This window comes from Oncorhynchus kisutch, linkage group LG8, assembly GCF_002021735.2.
Source record: "Oncorhynchus kisutch isolate 150728-3 linkage group LG8, Okis_V2, whole genome shotgun sequence".
In the NCBI taxonomy this organism is placed as follows: Eukaryota; Metazoa; Chordata; class Actinopteri; order Salmoniformes; family Salmonidae; genus Oncorhynchus; species Oncorhynchus kisutch.
The window spans coordinates 12,996,795-13,017,647 of NC_034181.2; the positions used below are offsets into that span (position 1 = coordinate 12,996,795).

At 40.3% G+C, this 20,853-nt stretch overlaps 1 protein-coding gene across 1 annotated transcript in view; it reads left to right on the forward strand.

Moving 5' to 3' along the window:
* Positions 1–20,282, forward strand: part of LOC109895166 (reticulon-4 receptor) — a 69,004-nt gene extending 48,722 nt beyond the window's left edge. Inside the window, exon 2 of the mRNA XM_020488827.2 lies at positions 18,505–20,282. Coding sequence (XP_020344416.1) covers positions 18,505–19,919 — 1,415 coding nt within the window. The 3' untranslated portion in view covers positions 19,920–20,282. The remainder of the gene's footprint in view (positions 1–18,504) is intronic.
* Positions 20,283–20,853: the final 571 nt, after the last annotated feature.

Genomic DNA, 20,853 nt, shown 5'->3' on the forward strand with positions numbered 1-20,853 from the left:
GCAGCCTCACAGATTTCAAATTGAGGCTTGATTGCTAATAAAAGTCTGCAATGCGAGACAGTGATTTCATTTTTGGCTGGGGAGGAGGGCCATGTTTTTTTAAGGGTTAAGATGTGATGGCTTCATCTAAATGATGATTAACGGTGGTCCCCAGATAGAAGAGGACTAACACCTGTGCCTAGTAGCCTCTTATGAGCTGCTGGTGACATGTTCCACATCTGGCCAGCACTCTAAACGCATTAGCTGATGTGTCATAATCGCACATGTAATTGCCAAAATAAAGGATACACCAACCTAAAGCATCTTAATAGGGCGTTGGGCCACCACGAGCCAGAACAGCTTCAATGCACCTTGGCATAGATTCTACAAGTGTCTGGAACTATTGGAGGGATGCGACACCATTCTTCCATGAGACATTCCAGAATTTGGTGTTTTGTTGATGATGGTGGAAAACGCTGTCTCAGATGCTGCTCTGGAATCTCCCAAAAGTGTTAAATCAGGATGAGATTGGGTCACTGAGACGGCCATGGCACATTGTCGTCCAATGGGATGTTAATTGCTTAATTAACTCAGGAACCACACCTGTGTGGAAGCACCTGCTTTCAATGTACTTTGTGTTCCTTTATTTACTCAAGTGTTTCCATTATTTTGGCAGTTACAGATATGTAGCTTCGGTGCTTCTGCCTGCATGATATAGACCAGGCAGAACAAAGCTTTTACAGAGATGGAACAACACCTTTGCCCAGTATCCCCTAAAGAGTTACCTGGTGATACATTTCAAACACTTACTTAATACAGTATCTTAATACACACTTAATACAGTATCTTAATACACACTTAACACTTAATACAGTACCTTAATACAGTATCTTAATACACACTTAATACTTAATACAGTATCTTAATACAGCATCTTAATACACACTTAATACAGTATCTTAATACAGTATCTTAATACACACTTAATACTTAATACAGTATCTTAATACACACTTAATACTTAATACAGTATCTTAATACACACTTAATACTTAATACAGTATCTTAATACACACTTACAACTTAATACAGTATCTTCTGTACTGCTACCTGGTATATTTAAGTTGCTGTACGCTGAAGAAAATAATATTTATTATGTCAATACCAGAATGATGCTCTTACAGGGAAAGAAAAGCAATACAGTAGGATTTGTGCAACTTAATACTCTTGCTATATTTAGGTAATACATATATGCTTCTGCATGGCATATTACATTTACTGACATTTACTGAAGAAATAGGCCCATACAGAATGAGGCTTGCTGTTAAAGTAGAGAGATGTGCTAAGGGCTACAAACTCTATAGTCCAACCACATGATATAGGCCGACTCTTCTATGCTGGCTCCTTTGGGGTTTGGAGAGTGCATTGGGAAGCCCCCCACCCCCCACACACACACGCACTCGACTGAGGCCTTCATTACTTTCATCTCACATTGCTTGCATGATACATTCTACACAATGTAATGTGCGAAGTGGCGATGCCGATGGGATTGAGGGGGCAGAGAGAGAACTGCATGGAAGAGACTTCAAATCACATGTCAAAGTGATCATAATTTGCAGTGAGGGTTGGTTGAATGCCAGGTCTACAAATAAAATCAAATCAAAGTGTATTTGTCACGTGCGCCGAATACAACAGGTGTAACAGTAACAGTGAAATGCTTACTTACAGGCTCTAACCAATGGTGTGGAAAAAATGTATGTGTGTGTGTGTGTGTGTAGGTAAGTAAAGAAATAAAACAACAGTAAAAAGACATTTGAAAAAAGAGTAGCAAGGCTATATACAGACACCTGTTAGTCAGGCTTAATGAGGTAGTATGTACATGTAGGTATCGTTAAAGTGACTATGCATATATGATGAACAGCGAGTAGCAGAAGTGTAAAAAGAGGGGTTGGCGGGTGGTGGGACACAATGCAGATAGCCCGGTTAGCCAATGTGCGGGAGCACTGGTTGGTTGGGCCAATTTAGGTAGTATGTACATGAATGTATAGTTAAAGTGACTATGCATTTAAGATAAACAGAGAGTAGCAGCAGAGTAAAAGAGGGGTTGGAGGGGCACACAATGCAAATAGTCCGGGTAACCATTTGGTTACCTGTTCAGGAGTCTTATGCCTTGGGGGTAAAAACTGTTGAGAAGTCCAAGACTTGGCACTCATGTAACGCTTGCCATGTGGTAGTAGAGAGAACAGTCTATGACTGGGGTGGCTGGGGTCTTTGACAATTTTTAGGGCCTTCCTCTGACACCGCCTGGTGTAGAGGTCCTGGATGGCAGGCAGCTTTGCCCCAGTAATGTACTGGGTCCGATGTTGCAGCTCTCGATGTTGCAGCTGTAGAACCTTTTGAGAATCTCAGGACCCATGCCAAAACTTTTTAGTTTCCTGAGGGGAAATCGGCTTTGTCGTCCCCTCTTCACGACTGTCTTGGTGTGTTTGGACCATTCTAGTTTGTTGTTGATGTGGATACAACGGGGTGAGAAGTTTTTAGTTCTTACATGTTTTTCCAACTTCAGCCCTGACATTTTGTCCCTCGATAGTTAAATTGTGTCATGTTTCCTATTTTACGACTGACGAGCAATCCAAGTAGTTGACAATCTTGCATTTATATCATGGTTTCTCTTCTCATCTCTCGCATATCATTTCCCATGTTTTAACATCCTTGTGAGGTCCCGACAAGGATAGTAAAACCAAACACACACACACACACACACACACACACACACACACACACACACACACACACACACAGTTGCTCCCTTCTTTCTCTCTTTTGTCTCTCTCTCCCGCCGACCTCCGGTTTCCTCAGTTATTCATGAGCCATCTGTCTGGATGAGATGAGTGTTGTGGCAGATGTGTGGCAGACAGGACCTGATCTGTCCCTCTGCCGCTCTGCTAATTGTGTCCTTGTCTGCATACTAGACCATGGGCTCTCCCAGAAACACACATGAGTGCAAACACAAACACTCACACATACATGCACATACAAACACAAATGCAGGCGTGCGCGCACACACACACACACACACAAACAAACAAACAAACACGCACAATCCAAAGCTAGTTATAAGCGATCTTACCCTTAACAGCCTGATCAGGATACACATGGCTTTATGTGCTGTTAGATGACCTGTTCTCAACCTGCATATATTCATGTCAGGGAAACATTTAGGAACTGTAGTTCTCTCCCTGCGTATGTGAACGACCGACTCGATTCGGTCTTACGTAGCAAAATGTTTAATTGTGTTTTTTTATATGAGATAAAATAATTGACTCTGAGCTAGAACATGGTATATTATACACTACAGTTGAGGAACAATGGGAAAGTAATTCTGCTTTGAAAGTTGATAAACTTGTAACCCCACTTTTGAGAAAATGGCCCTTGAATGTTTTGGTACACCTACTGCAGAGCTCTTCTTTGTCTACATCCATTCAGGATTGTTCACATCCTCTTAAGCCTTAGTCCTACCCATCTCTTTAAGTATTCACGTGAGGCCATGTGCTAAACAGAGTGAGTACTGTAGTCTACTAAACGATCGCAGAAACCAAGATTAACGGCTGGTTTATATTACGTCCATCAACATGTCTGTAGACAGTTGTCGCAGTGACATCATGAACATTCTATTGTCGTCCGACATCAAACTTGTTGTTGTCATTATGAAAAAGTATGAACACAAAAACGACAGGCTACATGACATCAGCAGCCCGTTGGTCCAAAATAGTATAACTGATGTATTTAACACCAATCAAGAAACCCGTTCAAAAATGTATTTAGTATATGGCAATCTATCAAACCAGGCAACTAAAAGCAACTTTCTCAACAATGTTTTGGTTCCTTTCTAGCTTGTTAGCTAGCAAGCTAACATAAAAAATTACCATATCATATAGCTGACAACGTCTTAACTTTAACTCATTTGAATTCGTTATTATAGGAAAATAAACTCACAACAAGATCATTATTTACAAGTTAATGACGAGATAATTACAGAAAATAGCTTACAGTTGTGAGTGTGATGAAATAAAAGCAGGGCATTCTACTGGAGAATTTTAGAACTTGGACACTGTCGCGTTGGCCTAGTGTTATATCCTAATTTGACTTTGGTTACGGTCATTTGGTTCTTCACAATACCGTCTCTGATAAACACACATTATATCAAATAAAAAAGTTGATTTGTCACAGGCACAGGATACAGAAGGTGTAAACTGTACAGTGAAATGGTTACTTGCATCGTGGAGTCTTTTAATTAGACATGTAGCTAGGTTGCTAAACATTTAAGCATAATCCCAATTCTTAAGGTTAATACTTTGCATGAATCTGCTGGTAGCTAAAGCTAACAAACTAGGTTCAATGTTAGCTAGATAGCTAACATTACGCTTTAACTAGCCATGCAAATGGCTCTGAGATACGATTAATATTACTAAAACAGATCATATACTTAAAGTTCTATTAAAAAGACTTTCTGACTAAATTAGAAATGTATAATATCTGAAAATGTAGCTAGCTATACTCTTACCCGTATACATGGATGGACGCTTCACCCTCTCTTTCATGGATGCCATGGTTGCCCTTAGTTTGAAGTTATCCTCCGGACACAGGAGTTTTATACAACAGCCTTCTTCTGTGTGTTTTATTTTAGACTCCCTCCGCATTATTTGCAATCAAACGCCAGAATTTTCTCCATCTTCATAGCTATCATACTCTGCTTCCACCGGGCATTCCACTGATGTCAAAACGCAGCTCTTCATGATATCTTTCAAAATAGCTGTTTTAGGAAGGACTACCTACACATACTGAGCAGACCATGTTAGGGCTGGGCGATGTGATGATATATATCGTGTGACGATAGAAAAATGTATTTTGTTTCAAATGATGCTCTTTCGTTTATTTCGTTGTTTCACAAATCACTCTTTACGGCAATATTTTTATCAATTGGACGACGCTTTACGTTCTTGTGGAAGGAAATTTACAATACAAACAAACACTGAGGCAAGGAGACACGGAGCTCGTACCTAAAATAGGGGCTACTTTGGTCGCATGGACGTGGTTTGGGTATGAAAAGTCTGACACGGACCAGAAAACTGTCCTCTGCAAAATATGCAGCAGGCCGGTCCCGACAATAGGCTCAAACACCACTAACCTCTTTTACCACCTACGCAAGAATCATGTGGAACAGGCCGGAGAGAGTCTACGGGTGAGACCCAGAAAAGTACAGTCAAGTGCTCAAAACAAACCCCCGACTCAGAGGTTGCAAGAGGCTTTTGTCCGTGGCACATCATATGGCAAAGAATCATGAAGATGGAAGGAGAAAACAGCTGCCATTACAACTTACATCTGCAAAGACATGGCCCCAATTTACATGGTCGAGAAACAGGGGTTTCGTGAGTTGCTGCTAATACTCGACCCAAGGTACAAAATGAAAATTGATATATTACACATATTAATGCCAAAATATCATATACATTTTATATTTTAGTTCTATATTTATTTTGTTTTCTATTTACCTTTTCAGATTTATACATCAATATTTAATATTTTGCTACATGCCTAATTGAACATTTGCGCAAAGGTTCCAAATGAATGGAGAAATAATCAAACATGACTAAGTACCTTTTATTTGTTGACTATATTTCAAAATGTAACAAGAAATAGGCCTTTACATCTGGTAATTTTATTTTAAAAAAAATGTCAATGAATTTACAGAAAATGGGCTATATCGTGATATGTATCTTCATCAGGATATGAAATGAGCTTTATCGGGAAATGAGATTTTGGCCATATCGCCCAGCCCTAGATCATGTTATAGACAGAGGCATGCTGCATGGCAGACCAATCCCAACTCATCTCTCGGCATGTCCAGCCCATCCAATATCTCAGCCAATTATGGCTAGCGGGAAGGTTCCCTACTTTTTGCGTGGCTAAACCAACGTGGCTCATAATTTAACAATTGTATTTGTATTTACAGAAGGCATACAGGTATGTTATTAATGCACGTAAAAGTTCACATGTTCCAGAATGCATTGCTGCCAGAAAATGCGTTTTGATAAAACACACCTGTTAACATTCAAATGCCAATCCCGTAAAGTAGTGGCATACACTATTTTCCTGAAATGAGTCACATATGTTCATGCCAGGGAAACATTTAGAAACTGTAGTTCTGTCTCTGTGTATGTTCATGCCAGGGAAACATTTAGGAACTGTAGTTCTGTCTCTGTGTATGTTCATGCCAGGGAAACATTTAGGAACTGTAGTTCTGTCTCTGTGTATGTTCATGCCAGGGAAACATTTAGGAACTGTAGTTCTGTCTCTGTGTATGTTCATGCCAGGGAAACATTTAGGAACTGTAGTTCTGTCTCTGTATGTTCATGTGCGAAGACATTAGGAACTATAGTTCCATCCGTGTTAAAGGGGGAAGCATTTAGGAGCGGTACCAACTCTTCAAATCCGGTTTCCCATTATGCCATATACTGAGTGAATTCCCCTTGAAAGAGTAAATGCCACCAGTCAAAGATGTTGGTCCTAGTATGACAGCCGGCAATGGTTGTAATGCACGTTATCACCATACACAATCACTTGGGTTTAGAGCCACTTTGTGACAGCGCTTTGAGAACATTGCCTTTAGCTTATTGATTTATACATGATATTAGGCTGCATTTGTATGCATGAATGCATTTACAACAATCAAACAGCCTAAAGTACACAGATCTCGACTATATTTGGAACATGTTAAATTCCACACAGCAACAAGATTCCCTAACGCTGTGTGAGTGGAAAGAGGCCATTGCATCCCCTGAGATTAATTGTGTGATACATCTCCTAGAGAGACTTCTCTTCCCTTCTCCTCTCAGCTAAGGGATAACACTGTCATGTTACCCATCTGGGCCCGATCTATTTCTCTTCAAAGTAAAGCCTGCGTGATGAATTACAGACCCTGTGGATTCCCTGTCCCTACATGCCCTTTTGTGCTCTCAGGGCACTTGGCCTGGTCGCTGGGTCAGATTGGGATGCCTCCATCATGCTGAGACAAAGCACCGGATGGGCCTGGAGTAGTGAAGTAGTGAAGTAGCAAACACACGCACACACACACACACACGCACACACGCACACACACACACACACACAGCCAGGGACATATGCTAATAATCCGGGAGGGTGTCAGGCTGGTCATGCACTGCTGCGTTAAGTAAACACCTCTCTCTGGCTGCTCCCACTTCTGTCCTCCTCGACTCTCCTCACACCTTGCTATTATCGCAAGTGTTTTCTGTTCTCCCACATTGTTCTTTTTGTTTTGGCAAATAACACAATTAGACGAGTGAGGAGCAACCTTGATGTCTGCCATTCATCACTAGGTTGTTAACTGTCGGGACATACAGTATCTCTACCTCTGTCTCCCTGTCTGCCTCTATTTATGTCTCTCTGTCTGCCTCTCTGTCTGTGTCTCTTTCTTTCCCTCTGTCTGTCTCTCTGTCTGCCTCTCTGTCTGTCTCTCTATCTGCCTCCTCTCTGTCTGCCTCCCTGTCTGCCTCTCTATCTATCACCCTGTCTGCCTCTCTGTCTGTCGCCCTGTCTGCCACCCCGTCTGCCTCCCTATGTCTCTCTGTCTGCCTCTTTGTTTGTCTGTCTCTCTGTCTGCCTGCCTCTCTGTCTGCCTCTTTGTCTGTCTCTCTGTCTGCCTCTCTGTCTGCCTCTCTGTCTGTCTCTCTGTTTATCTCTCTGTCAGTCTCCCTCTGTCTGTCTGCCTCTGTCTGCAACTCTGTCTGCCTCTCTCTGTCTGTCTGTCTGTCTGTCTGTCTGTCTGTCTGTCTGTCTGTCTGTCTGTCTGTCTGTCTGTCTGTCTGTCTGTCTGTCTGTCTGTCTGTCTGTCTCTGTCTGCCCCTCTGTCTGCCCCCTTTCTGCCTCTCTGTCTGGATCTCTTTCGGTCTCCATGTCTGTCTCTCTCTCTATCTCTCTGTCTGCCACTCTGTCTGCCTCTCTGTCTACCTCCCTGTCTGCCTCCCTGTCTGTCTCTCTGTCTGCCCCTCTGTCTGCCTCTCTGTCTACCTCTTTGTCTACCTCTTTGTCTTTCTCCCTATCTTTCTCCCTGTCTGTCTCTGTCTGTCTCTCTGTATGCCTCTTTGTCTGTCTCTCTGTTAGCCTATTTGTCTCTCTCTCTCTCTCTCTCTCTCTGTCTGTGTCTCTGTCTGACTCCCTGTATGTCTGCCTCTCTGTCTGCCTCCCTGTCTGCCTCCCTGTCTGTCTCCCTGTCTGTCTCCCTGTCTGCCTCCCTGTCTGTCTCCCTGTCTCCCTCTCTTTCTGTCTCCCTGTCTGACTCCGTCTGTTTCTCTGTCTGCGTCATTTTCTGTTTCTCTGTCTGTCTCCCTGTCTGTCTCTCTGTCTGCATCATTGTCTGTCTCACTGTCTGTTTGTGTGTATGTCTGTGTTTCTGTCTGCCTCTCTGTCTGCCTCCCTGTCTGTCTCCCTGTCTGTCTCCCTGCCTGTCTCTCTGTCTGTCTCCCTTTCTGTCTCCCTTTCTGGCTCTCTTTCTGTCTTCCTATCTGTCTCTCTGCCTGCCTCTCTGTCCTTCTCCCTGTATGTCTGCCTCTCTGTCTGTCTTCCTTTTTGCCTCCCTGTCTATCTCTCTGTCTGTCTCTGTCTGCCTCTCTGTCTGCCTCTCTTTCTGCCTCTCTTTCTGCCTCTCTTTCTGCCTCTCTGTCTATCTCCCTGTCTGTCTCTCTGTCTGTCTGCCAGTCTTTGTCTCAAATGGCACCCTGTTCTATATATAGTTCACTATTTCTCACCAGGATCCATATGGCTCTGGTCAAAAGTAATTCACAACACAGGAAATAGGCTGCCATATAGCACTCAGCCTTTGTGAGGAAAAGTGCTTCTCAAACATGCAGGAGAGCCTGAGTCAATGTGCGTTAGTTTATAAAGAGCTTGGAAGGAAGTCTGGCCTCTGCAAGACAAAGAGGTTGTTGTCTCATCTTAGACAGAGTTAAGATTGTTGTTAGACCATAATGGACTTTTCAAAAGGGACAAGGAGGCCAGTTTACTGGAACACCGGAGATTTGGATTTGTGACTGTTGGTGTGTCAGGACTGTAATTAGACACAACATATAGGGGAGATAACATGTTGAAACCAAAGTTGGCCAAATAAGATAAAGATACATAGCTTTTTTGTTATTTGTTAGCACCAGTACAATGTTATACAGTACCAGTCAAATGTTTGGACACACGTACTCATTCAAGGGTTTTACTTTATTAGTACTATTTTCTACAATGACATCAAAACTATGAAGTAACACATATGGAATCAAGTAGTAACCAAAAAAGTGTTCAACAAATCAGAATTTGAGATTCTTCAAAGTAGCCATCCTTTGCCTTGATGACAGCTTTGCACACTCTTGGCATTCTCTCAACCAGCTTCATGAGGAATGCTTCTCCAACAGTTTTGAAGGAGCACTTGTTGGCTGCTTTTCCTTCACTCTGCAGTCCAACTCATCAATTGGGTCCCTACAGTGTAGAAAACAGTAAACATAAAGAAAAACCCTTGCATGAGTGGGTGTGTCCAAACTTTTGACTGGTACTGTATATGCATTCATTATGTCAGTTTAGTATATCAGCACTGTAAAGTTGATTGGAATTGAGCAGAAAGGTTGAAAGATAGAGTCTGATATACCCAACAGCTCAATAGCGAGGGCAAACTATTAGCAATGATGTTGTGATAAATAAGAGAAACTCCCAAAGGTAAAAGGGGAGGGAACAATCAGAGGTCGGTAGATAAGTCAGGACGTACAGTTTAGTAGACTTAGCAGGTCAACACTGCGTGGGAGTGCAAACCTTTACAGCGATTACCATGTTTTGAGACATGGTGTAATTCCCAAAAGAAGAAGGTGAGAGAACTTCTGTGAACTATCAAATCACACAGAGGTCATTCTGAAAGACCAGAGGGAAAAGTACCACTTTAATCACAGAAGAGTAAGCACATTTAGGAGGTCAACGTGATGAGTGCAAAATGGCTTTAGATTGTTCCTTTGTTTTGACAGGAACTAATGGCCAGGCAATTGATATAGTACTATATATAGAAAAATAACTGAGGACATCTGACTTGCTTAGTGTCAGAAGATGCTAATGAAGATAAAATTACGCAGGGAGCTCAGAAAAACGGATATCCGAAATAAACGAATTGGTGGACGTAGCCTGTTAATGAACATTAAAAAATAAGACAGTGAGTGGTCATACAGTGAGGAGATACGAAGAGTGCTCTATCTGCAGCAGAAGTTTTTAATATATATATATAAATTGCTATTGTTAGGAAAGTAGGAGCTGTGGCTGGGAGGGAAGAGAAAAAAAGTGATGCGATGCAGAACGAAAGAGTAGTGGAAGAAAACTCTTGACAGCTTTCCGGTGGCAGAGTATATCTGACTGAAGGTTGAGCAGGGAGGTTGGAGGGAAAGTGCAACAGAGGGCTGCTGTCAGGCCACACCACAGCCTTCGTTTAACAAGGGCCAGGGATGAGCTGCTACTGCTGCATGAACAGCAGGAAGGCAGGATGGAGGGATGGGAGAGGGAGGGAGAGGGTGTGGTAGAAAAAGTGAGAGGGAGCTAGGAGTTGAAAGGGAGAGGCAGAGAGAGGGACAGGGAATGAGGGAGGCAGGGGAGGAAGAAGAGGAGGAAAGAGATGGAGGGATGGAGAGGACGAGAGGGGTAAAGCTCATGCATTTTCCAGTACTTCACTACCTGTCACAGCAGAGAGCCTGGGCTTCCCGTGATGGTTGTGGCCGCTGGGAATGGAAATCCTCACTTATGATAGGGGCTAGGGTCGGATTCACTGAGATTTGGGCAATATTTGGCACTGCCACCTGCCACCTGACATGGCATATTGGATTCAGACTCTCCTGCTGTCACACTTTGACACCTTGATCCGCCTTTGATGAATTAGTGAAATCTCTGTACTTGTATCTGTACTGTGTCTGCATGTTTCTTTTATTTCACCTTTATTTAACCAGGTCGGCCAGTTGAGAACACCTTTATTTAACCAGGTCGGCCAGTTGAGAACACCTTTATTTAACCAGGTCGGCCAGTTGAGAACACCTTTATTTAACCAGGTCGGCCAGTTGAGAACAAGTTCTCATTTACAACTGCGACCTGGCCAAGATAAAGCAAAGCAGTGCGAAACAAACATGGAGTTACACATAAACAAACGTACAGTCAATAACACAGTCAATAACACAATACAATAACACAATAGAAAATAAAATCTATATACAGTGTGTGCAAATGAGGTAAGATAAGGGAGGTAAGGCAATAAATAGGCTGTAGTGACGAAGTAATTGCCATTTAGCAAATAAACACTGGAGTGATAGATGTGCAGAAGATGAATGTGCAAGTAGAGATACTGGGGTGAAAAGGAGTGAAAAATAATAATAAATAATAATATGGGGATGAGGTAGTTGGATGTGCTATTTACAGATGGGTAATGTACAGGTGCAGTGAGCTGCTCTGACAGCTGATGCTTAACGTTACATTGTTAGGTTAGAGCTAGAACATTGCTCTATTGTTAGGTTAGAGATAGAACATTGTTCTATTGTTAGGTTAGAGCTAGAACATTGCTCTATTGTTAGGTTATATATAGAAAATGGTTCTATTTTTAGGTTAGAGATAGAACATTGTTCTATTGTTAGGTTAGAGCTAGAACATTGCTCTATTGTTAGGTTATATATAGAAAATGGTTCTATTGTTAGGTTAGAGATAGGACATTGTTCCATTGTAGTTTATATATAGAACATTGTTCTATTGTTAGGTTAGAGCTTGAAAATTGTTCTATTGTTAGGTTACAGCTTGAACATTGTTCCATTGTTAGGTTAGAGCTAGAACATTGTTCCATGTTAGGTTAGAGCTAGAACATTGTTCCATTGTAGGTTATATATAGAACATTGTTCTATTGTTAGGTTAGAGCTAGAACATTGTTCTATTGTTAGGTTATAGCTAGAACATTGTTCAATTGTTAGGTTAGAGATAGAACATTGTTCTATTGTTAGGTTAGAGCTAGAACATTGTTCCATTGTTAGGTTATATATAGAACATTGTTCTGTTGTTAGGTTAGAGCTTGAACATTGTTCCATTGTTAGGTTAGAGCTAGAACATTGTTCCATTGTATTTTATATATAGAACATTGTTCTATTGTTAGGTTAGAGATAGAACATTGTTCCATGTTAGGTTAGAGCTAGAACATTGTTCCATTGTAGGTTATATATAGAACATTGTTCTATTGGTAGGTTAGAGATAGAACATTGTTCTATTGTTAGGTTAGAGATAGAACATTGTTCTATTGTTAGGTTATATGTAGAATATTGTTCTGTTGTTAGGTTAGAGCTTGAACATTGTTCCATTGTTAGGTTAGAGCTAGAACATTGTTCCATTGTTAGGTTAGAGCTAGAACATTGTTCCATTGTAGGTTATATATAGAACATTGTTCTATTGTTAGGTTAGCGATAGAACATTGTTCTATTGTTAGGTTTGAGCTAGAACATTGTTCCATTGTACGTTATATATAAAACATTGTTCTATTGTTAGGTTAGAGCTAGAACATTGCTCTATTGTTAGGTTAGAGATAGAACATTGTTCTATTGTTAGGTTAGAGCTAGAACATTGCTCTATTGTTAGGTTATATATAGAAAATGGTTCTATTTTTAGGTTAGAGATAGAACATTGTTCTATTGTTAGGTTAGAGCTAGAACATTGCTCTATTGTTAGGTTATATATAGAAAATGGTTCTATTGTTAGGTTAGAGATAGGACATTGTTCCATTGTAGTTTATATATAGAACATTGTTCTATTGTTAGGTTAGAGCTTGAACATTGTTCTATTGTTAGGTTACAGCTTGAACATTGTTCCATTGTTAGGTTAGAGCTAGAACATTGTTCCATGTTAGGTTAGAGCTAGAACATTGTTCCATTGTAGGTTATATATAGAACATTGTTCTATTGTTAGGTTAGAGCTAGAACATTGTTCTATTGTTAGGTTATAGCTAGAACATTGTTCAATTGTTAGGTTAGAGATAGAACATTGTTCTATTGTTAGGTTAGAGCTAGAACATTGTTCCATTGTTAGGTTATATATAGAACATTGTTATGTTGTTAGGTTAGAGCTTGAACATTGTTCCATTGTTAGGTTAGAGCTAGAACATTGTTCCATTGTATTTTATATATAGAACATTGTTCTATTGTTAGGTTAGAGATAGAACATTGTTCCATGTTAGGTTAGAGCTAGAACATTGTTCCATTGTAGGTTATATATAGAACATTGTTCTATTGGTAGGTTAGAGATAGAACATTGTTCTATTGTTAGGTTAGAGCTAGAACATTGTTCTATTGTTAGGTTATATGTAGAATATTGTTCTGTTGTTAGGTTAGAGCTTGAACATTGTTCCATTGTTAGGTTAGAGCTAGAACATTGTTCCATTGTTAGGTTAGAGCTAGAACATTGTTCCATTGTAGGTTATATATAGAACATTGTTCTATTGTTAGGTTAGCGATAGAACATTGTTCTATTGTTAGGTTTGAGCTAGAACATTGTTCCATTGTACGTTATATATAAAACATTGTTCTATTGTTAGGTTAGAGCTAGAACATTGCTCTATTGTTAGGTTAGAGATAGAACATTGTTCTATTGTTAGGTTAGAGCTAGAACATTGCTCTATTGTTAGGTTATATATAGAAAATGGTTCTATTTTTAGGTTAGAGATAGAACATTGTTCTATTGTTAGGTTAGAGCTAGAACATTGCTCTATTGTTAGGTTATATATAGAAAATGGTTCTATTGTTAGGTTAGAGATAGGACATTGTTCCATTGTAGTTTATATATAGAACATTGTTCTATTGTTAGGTTAGAGCTTGAACATTGTTCTATTGTTAGGTTACAGCTTGAACATTGTTCCATTGTTAGGTTAGAGCTAGAACATTGTTCCATGTTAGGTTAGAGCTAGAACATTGTTCCATTGTAGGTTATATATAGAACATTGTTCTATTGTTAGGTTAGAGCTAGAACATTGTTCTATTGTTAGGTTATAGCTAGAACATTGTTCAATTGTTAGGTTAGAGATAGAACATTGTTCTATTGTTAGGTTAGAGCTAGAACATTGTTCCATTGTTAGGTTATATATAGAACATTGTTCTGTTGTTAGGTTAGAGCTAGAACATTGTTCCATTGTATTTTATATATAGAACATTGTTCTATTGTTAGGTTAGAGATAGAACATTGTTCCATGTTAGGTTAGAGCTAGAACATTGTTCCATTGTAGGTTATATATAGAACATTGTTCTATTGGTAGGTTAGAGATAGAACATTGTTCTATTGTTAGGTTAGAGCTAGAACATTGTTCTATTGTTAGGTTAGAGATAGAACATTGTTCTATTGTTAGGTTATATGTAGAATATTGTTCTGTTGTTAGGTTAGAGCTTGAACATTGTTCCATTGTTAGGTTAGAGCTAGAACATTGTTCCATTGTTAGGTTAGAGCTAGAACATTGTTCCATTGTAGGTTATATATAGAACATTGTTCTATTGTTAGGTTAGCGATAGAACATTGTTCTATTGTTAGGTTTGAGCTAGAACATTGTTCCATTGTACGTTATATATAAAACATTGTTCTATTGTTAGGTTAGAGCTAGAACATTGTTCCCTTGTTAGGTTAGAGCTAGAACATTGTTCCATTGTTAGGTTAGAGATAGAACATTGTTCCATTGTTAGGTTAGAGCTAGAACATTGTTCTATTGTTAGGTTAGAGCTAGAACACTGTTCCATTGTTAGGTTAGAGCTAGAACATTGTTCCATTGTTAGGTTAGAGCTAGAACATTGTTCCATTGTAGGTTATATATAGAACATTGTTCTATTGTTAGGTTAGAGCTAGAACATTGTTCCATTGTAGGTTATATATAGAACATTGTTCTATTGTTAGGTTAGAGCTAGAACATTGTTCTATTGTTAGGTTAGAGCTAGAACACTGTTATATTGTTACATTAGAGCTAGAACATTGTTCTATTGTTAGGTTATATCTAGAACATTGTTCCATTGTTAGGTTTGAGCAAGAACATTGTTCCATTGTACGTTATATATAAAACATTGTTCTATTGTTATGTTAGAGCTAGAACATTGTTCCCTTGTTAGGTTAGAGCTAGAACATTGTTCCATTGTAGTTTATATATAGAACATTGTTCTATTGTTAGGTTAGAGCTAGAACATTGTTCTATTGTTACGGTAGAGCTAGAACATTGTTCCATTGTTAGGTTATATGTAGAACATTGTTCTATTGTTAGGTTATATATAGAACATTGTTCTGTTGTTAGGTTAGAGCTTGAACATTGTTCCATTGTAGGTTATATATAGACCATTGTTCTATTGTTAGGTTAGAGATAGAACATTGTTCTATTGTTAGGTTAGAGCTAGAACATTGTTCTATTGTTAGGTTAGCGATAGAACATTGTTCCATTGTTAGGTTAGAGCTAGAACATTGTTCTATTGTTAGGTTAGAGCTAGAACATTGTTCCCTTGTTAGGTTAGAGCTAGAACACTGTTCCATTGTTAGGTTAGAGCCAGAACATTGTTCCATTGTTAGGTTAGAGCTAGAACATTGTTCCATTATTAGGTTAGAGGTAGAACATTGTTCCATTGTTAGGTTAGAGCTAGAACATTGTTCCATTGTTAGGTTAGTGCTAGAACATTGTTCCATTGTTAGGTTAGAGGTAGAACATTGTTCCATTGTTAGGTTAGAGCTAGAACATTGTTCCATTGTTAGGTTAGAGCTAGAACATTGTTCCATTGTAGGTTATATATAGAACATTGTTCTATTGTTAGGTTAGCGATAGAACATTGTTCTATTGTTAGGTTAGAGCTAGAACATTGCTCCCTTGTTAGGTTAGAGCTAGAACATTGTTCCATTGTAGTTTATATATAGAACATTGTTCTATTGTTAGGTTAGAGCTAGAACACTGTTCCATTGTTAGGTTAGAGCTAGAACATTGTTCCATTGTTAGGTTAGAGCTAGAACATTGTTCCATTGTAGGTTATATATAGAACATTGTTCTATTGTTAGGTTAGAGCTAGAACATTGTTCCATTGTAATTTATATATAGAACATTGTTCTATTGTTAGGTTAGAGATAGAACATTGTTCTATTGTTAGGTTAGAGCGAGAACATTGTTCTATTGTTAGGTTAGAGATAGAACATTGTTCTATTGTTAGGTTAGAGATAGAACATTGTTCTATTGTAGGTTATATATAGAACATTGTTCTATTGTTAGGTTAGAGATAGAACATTGTTCTATTGTTAGGTTAGAGCTAGAACATTGTTCTATTGTTAGGTTAGAGACTGAACATTGTTCTATTGTTAGGTTAGAGATTGAACAGTGCAAGGTGTTCTACATTGGACGGACAAAGAGACGCATTCAAGACTGCTTAGCGGAACACAAGTACGCCATACGGGTAGGTAATGAAGACTACCCCATGGCAAGGCACTACAAGTCCCTACACCATGGCAACCCTGCCTCCCTACAAGCTATGGGTATTGATCATATTTCGGCCTCTATTAGAAAAGCGGACCGTCTTAAACAGTTAAACCAAAGGGAAAGTTTTGGGATTTACAAACTACAGGCCACTAAATACCCTGGTTTAAATAAAGATATGGATTTACAAACTACAGGCCACTAAATACCCTGGTTTAAATAAAGATATGGATTTACAAACTACAGGCCACTAAATACCCTGGTTTAAATAAAGATATGGATTTACAAACTACAGGCCACTAAATACCCTGGTTTAAATAAAGATATGGATTTACAAACTACAGGCCACTAAATACCCTGGTTTAAATAAAGATATGGATTTACAAACTACAGGCCACTAAATACCCTGGTTTAAATTAAGATATGGATTTCTCACCCTTCCTGTAGGGTTGTGATGGGTCCATTTGCTGTCATCTAGTGGACATTTTGCTCAATTGCCCTCAGCTATGTTTAGACTGTTGTTGTTCATGTTTTGCTGTGTTCTAGTGTACTATGGAATATATTGCTGTCTTATTCTTGACACTTCTCCCAGTCATATTTAAGGTTAGAACTACCTTTCTAAGTGTTCTGATACTTCTAGCTTGGAGTTGTATTTTTATGATAACATAGCTACAGTATTTCACCTTTTAATGTGTATAGTGTCCAATCAATTGTGTAACCACTCCCTCTTCCAATTAGGGCTAATTGGAAAAGCTGTTCAAAAGAGGACATTGTATTAATTTTTTTGGTGCTCCCTGACGAAGGCCATGCAGCCGAAACGCGTCGGTTTTTAAAAACCTTTGTTTCTATTGAACATGCCATACTAATAAAGGCATTTTAATGAATTATATGAAGAGTGCCTTGGTCCTCCTTTCTTTTTGATAAACAATTTACCCCTTTTACCAAAGAGCACCTTCTATCTACTAAAATGTACCTTAGTAGCGCTTCCCTTCCTCCTCTTTCTACTAGAGATAGAACACTGTTCTATTGTTAGGTTAGAGACATTCTTGGGGGGAGGGGGGGTGAATAGTAATGCACGCTCAAATTGACAGTTTTTTGTTTGTATCACATCAGGCATGTTGTGTAAATCAAAAGATACAAACCCCCCCAAAATCTATTTTAATTCCAGGTTGTAAGGCAACAAAATAGGAAAAATGCCAAGTGGGGTGAATACTTTCACAAGGCACTGTATATTGCAACAGTCAAGCACAGTAAAACACAAATAACATAATTTAAGTGATCTCCAATATTTAAACCTAGGTCAGCTCTCCACCCTGGCAACCAGTACCAAGCCCCACTACACGTATCTTTACACGACAAGATACATGTCAAAAGGTCAGAAATCTCTAGGATGCCATTAGTTACGTCCAACCTATTAGTGCTGGCTAATTCAGCATAAAATCGACCCACCCATATTTAATGAATCAGCTTCTCGGGACCCCTCTCCTCGATTGCCCGGGGCTTCATGCTTGCGTCGATACCAGAGAGGAAATGGGTCCCCAGGGCCAAATAACCACCGACTGCTCTCTCTTTATAGACACACTGCATCACTAGTAAAAAGAGAGCTATTTCCCTTCAGAGCTATTTCCCTGTTATACTGGATTTGAAGGTGGATGTTGCTTAAACAGTATATATGCCATTTGTAAATGTGAAGGAAAGCACTGATGTAAAAATGTGAATATCTTAGGGCAATGTCTAATTGCAGAAGATTACCATTGCTACCAGAGAGCAATATTGCTGATTTGCTTTACAGGAAATAACAATCAAAAACCAATCAAGAGATAGGCAGAGGTGTTAAAATGACAACAATCACATTTAGAAACCTTCTAGGAGCAATGTTTACATGGAAATGAAGATGAAGTATTTTTTACGTAGTTTCCAAAACTGACCCTCTTTCTCTCTTTCTCCCCCTCCACCTTTTTCCCCCTCTCTCTCGCTCTTTCCCTCCCTCCCTCCAGGGGGGCGACTCCTGTTCCTGGTTGTGTGGCTAAACCTGGTGTCTCAAGGAGTGGATGGCTGCCCGGCCAAATGTGTGTGTTACAGCGAACCACGGCCCACCGTGGCCTGCCAGCAGCAAGGACTGTTCTCCATCCCTACCGAGATCCCTGTGCGGAGCCAGCGTATATTTCTCCAGAGCAACAAGCTGACCGTGGTCCGCTCCACCAGCTTCAGCTCCGTGCACAACCTTACCGTCCTCTGGATGTACTCCAACAATATCAGCCACATTGAGGCCGGGGCCTTCTACGGTCTGGAGCGGCTAGAGGAGCTGGACATTGGGGACAACAGTAACCTGAGGATCATCAGCCCGACAGCCTTCAGGGGTCTGTCCAAGCTTCACACCCTCCACCTGCACAGGTGCGGCCTGTCGGAGTTACCTGTCGGAGCGTTCCAGGGACTGTTCTCCCTGCAGTACCTCTACCTGCAGGACAATAACCTGCTGGCCCTGCACAACGACACCTTCCTGGACCTGGCCAACCTCACCTATCTGTTCCTGCACAACAACAAGATCAAGACCGTGTCGGACCACATGCTGCGCGGCCTCATCAACCTTGACCGCCTGCTGCTGCACCAGAACCGGGTCATCTACATCCAGCCGAGGGCATTCAGCGACCTGGGGAAGCTGACCACGCTGTTCCTGTTCTACAACAACCTTACCGTGCTGACCGGGGAGACCATGGACCCGCTGGTGTCCCTGCAATACCTGCGTCTCAATGGGAACCAGTGGGTGTGTGACTGTCGGGCCAGTACCCTATGGGACTGGTTCAAACGCTTCAAGGGCTCCAGCTCTGAGCTCGAATGTAACGTCCCCCTGGAATTGTTCGGGAAGGACCTGAAACGGCTGAAGAGTAACGACCTGGAAGGGTGTGTGGAGACACCCCAGATCCAGACCCAGCTCTTCAGCTCCAAGCCGCATTCCGGAAAATTCCCCTCCACTGAAAATCCTCTGGGAGATGGAATTCCCAGATGTTGTCTTCCAGACAACGATAAGTCCTCTATCATCTCCGGGAAAACGATCGCTGACCCCTCATCTTACAACAGCCGTCAAATCACCAACAACCCCCTCAAGGAGAAGGAGAACATATCCAAGACCAAATTCAGAGAGCATGAGCGAACGAAAAACGAGACCATCCGGAATAAGCAGAGTCTCAACGACGGGCCTCTGGGGACCCTGTCCAACAACCTTGACCAGTCATTGGTTCAAATTGAAGACCTGGAACCCTCTACAGCCCCAACCAGGAAGAAAAAGAAGTGCACTAAAAAGCCCAAATCTGACGCCCAGTGTCTCAAAGGCCATGGATCTACAATGCAGGTGGCGCTGAGTTCTCTCTTCATGTCCATAGTCTGGATCTGGTTCTCGTTGGCCATGTCTTAGGACCTTAGGGCCTGGCAGGGATTAGATCACATGCTAAATATACATTGCTGGGACTCACAGATTGTTATTACTGCTCATGACAATAATACAGAATCCTTCTGCAGTGACCTCTGACCTCCAATAATAGCCTAGAGACTGATAACCAGGAGGTCAGGTTTGGACAGATTACCAGGGTAACAAGGACTATGTCCTTGAAGTTAAACTACAAAAGAAGTTAAAATACAATTTAACAAAATGGATGCCTTTACAGAACACATCATATCTAATGTATATAATAAATCGGTGCCCAAATTGTTTGTTCTGTATGTACTTTATTGTACCGTGTCTAAGCTACACCACTTTGGAGACTCTCCTTATTCCTATTTCCCTCTCAAAAAGCTTTTACTGCAACAACAGTGACTGCTGAGACAGACCACTGAAAAAATAGGAAAAAACATCAATTCCGAGAGCCGGCTGAACGCACACAAAGAACGTTTATTCAAAAATAGATTTTCATGCCCTCCCCCCCATTATTTATAAAAAAAAGTGATGCATTTGTTGGGTACTGTTATGTTTTTTATGTTTATACGTATTTCAGTAAAGACAAATGTTTATTGTTCCCCAGTTTGAGTTCTGTTTTCATCACAGTATGGATACAGGTAGCATTGGCTAATAGAAAGCTGGCTAAATGTTTTACAGAGATTGCAATGGAATCATAGATATGCATTTTATTTTACTTGTGTACAAGTATGAATATATTATGAATAAAAGGTCTCCTTTCATATAACTGGTTGGTTATTGATGTGTTCTTTTTAGGCATTAGAGGTATAGTCTTCAGTATAGCTCTTCAGTATAACCAGTAACACAATCACACAGAATTTAACAGCCTCAAACAGAATCACTCATAACTGCTCAATCGTATTTTGCTTCTTCAGACTATTGTTCATGAACACGA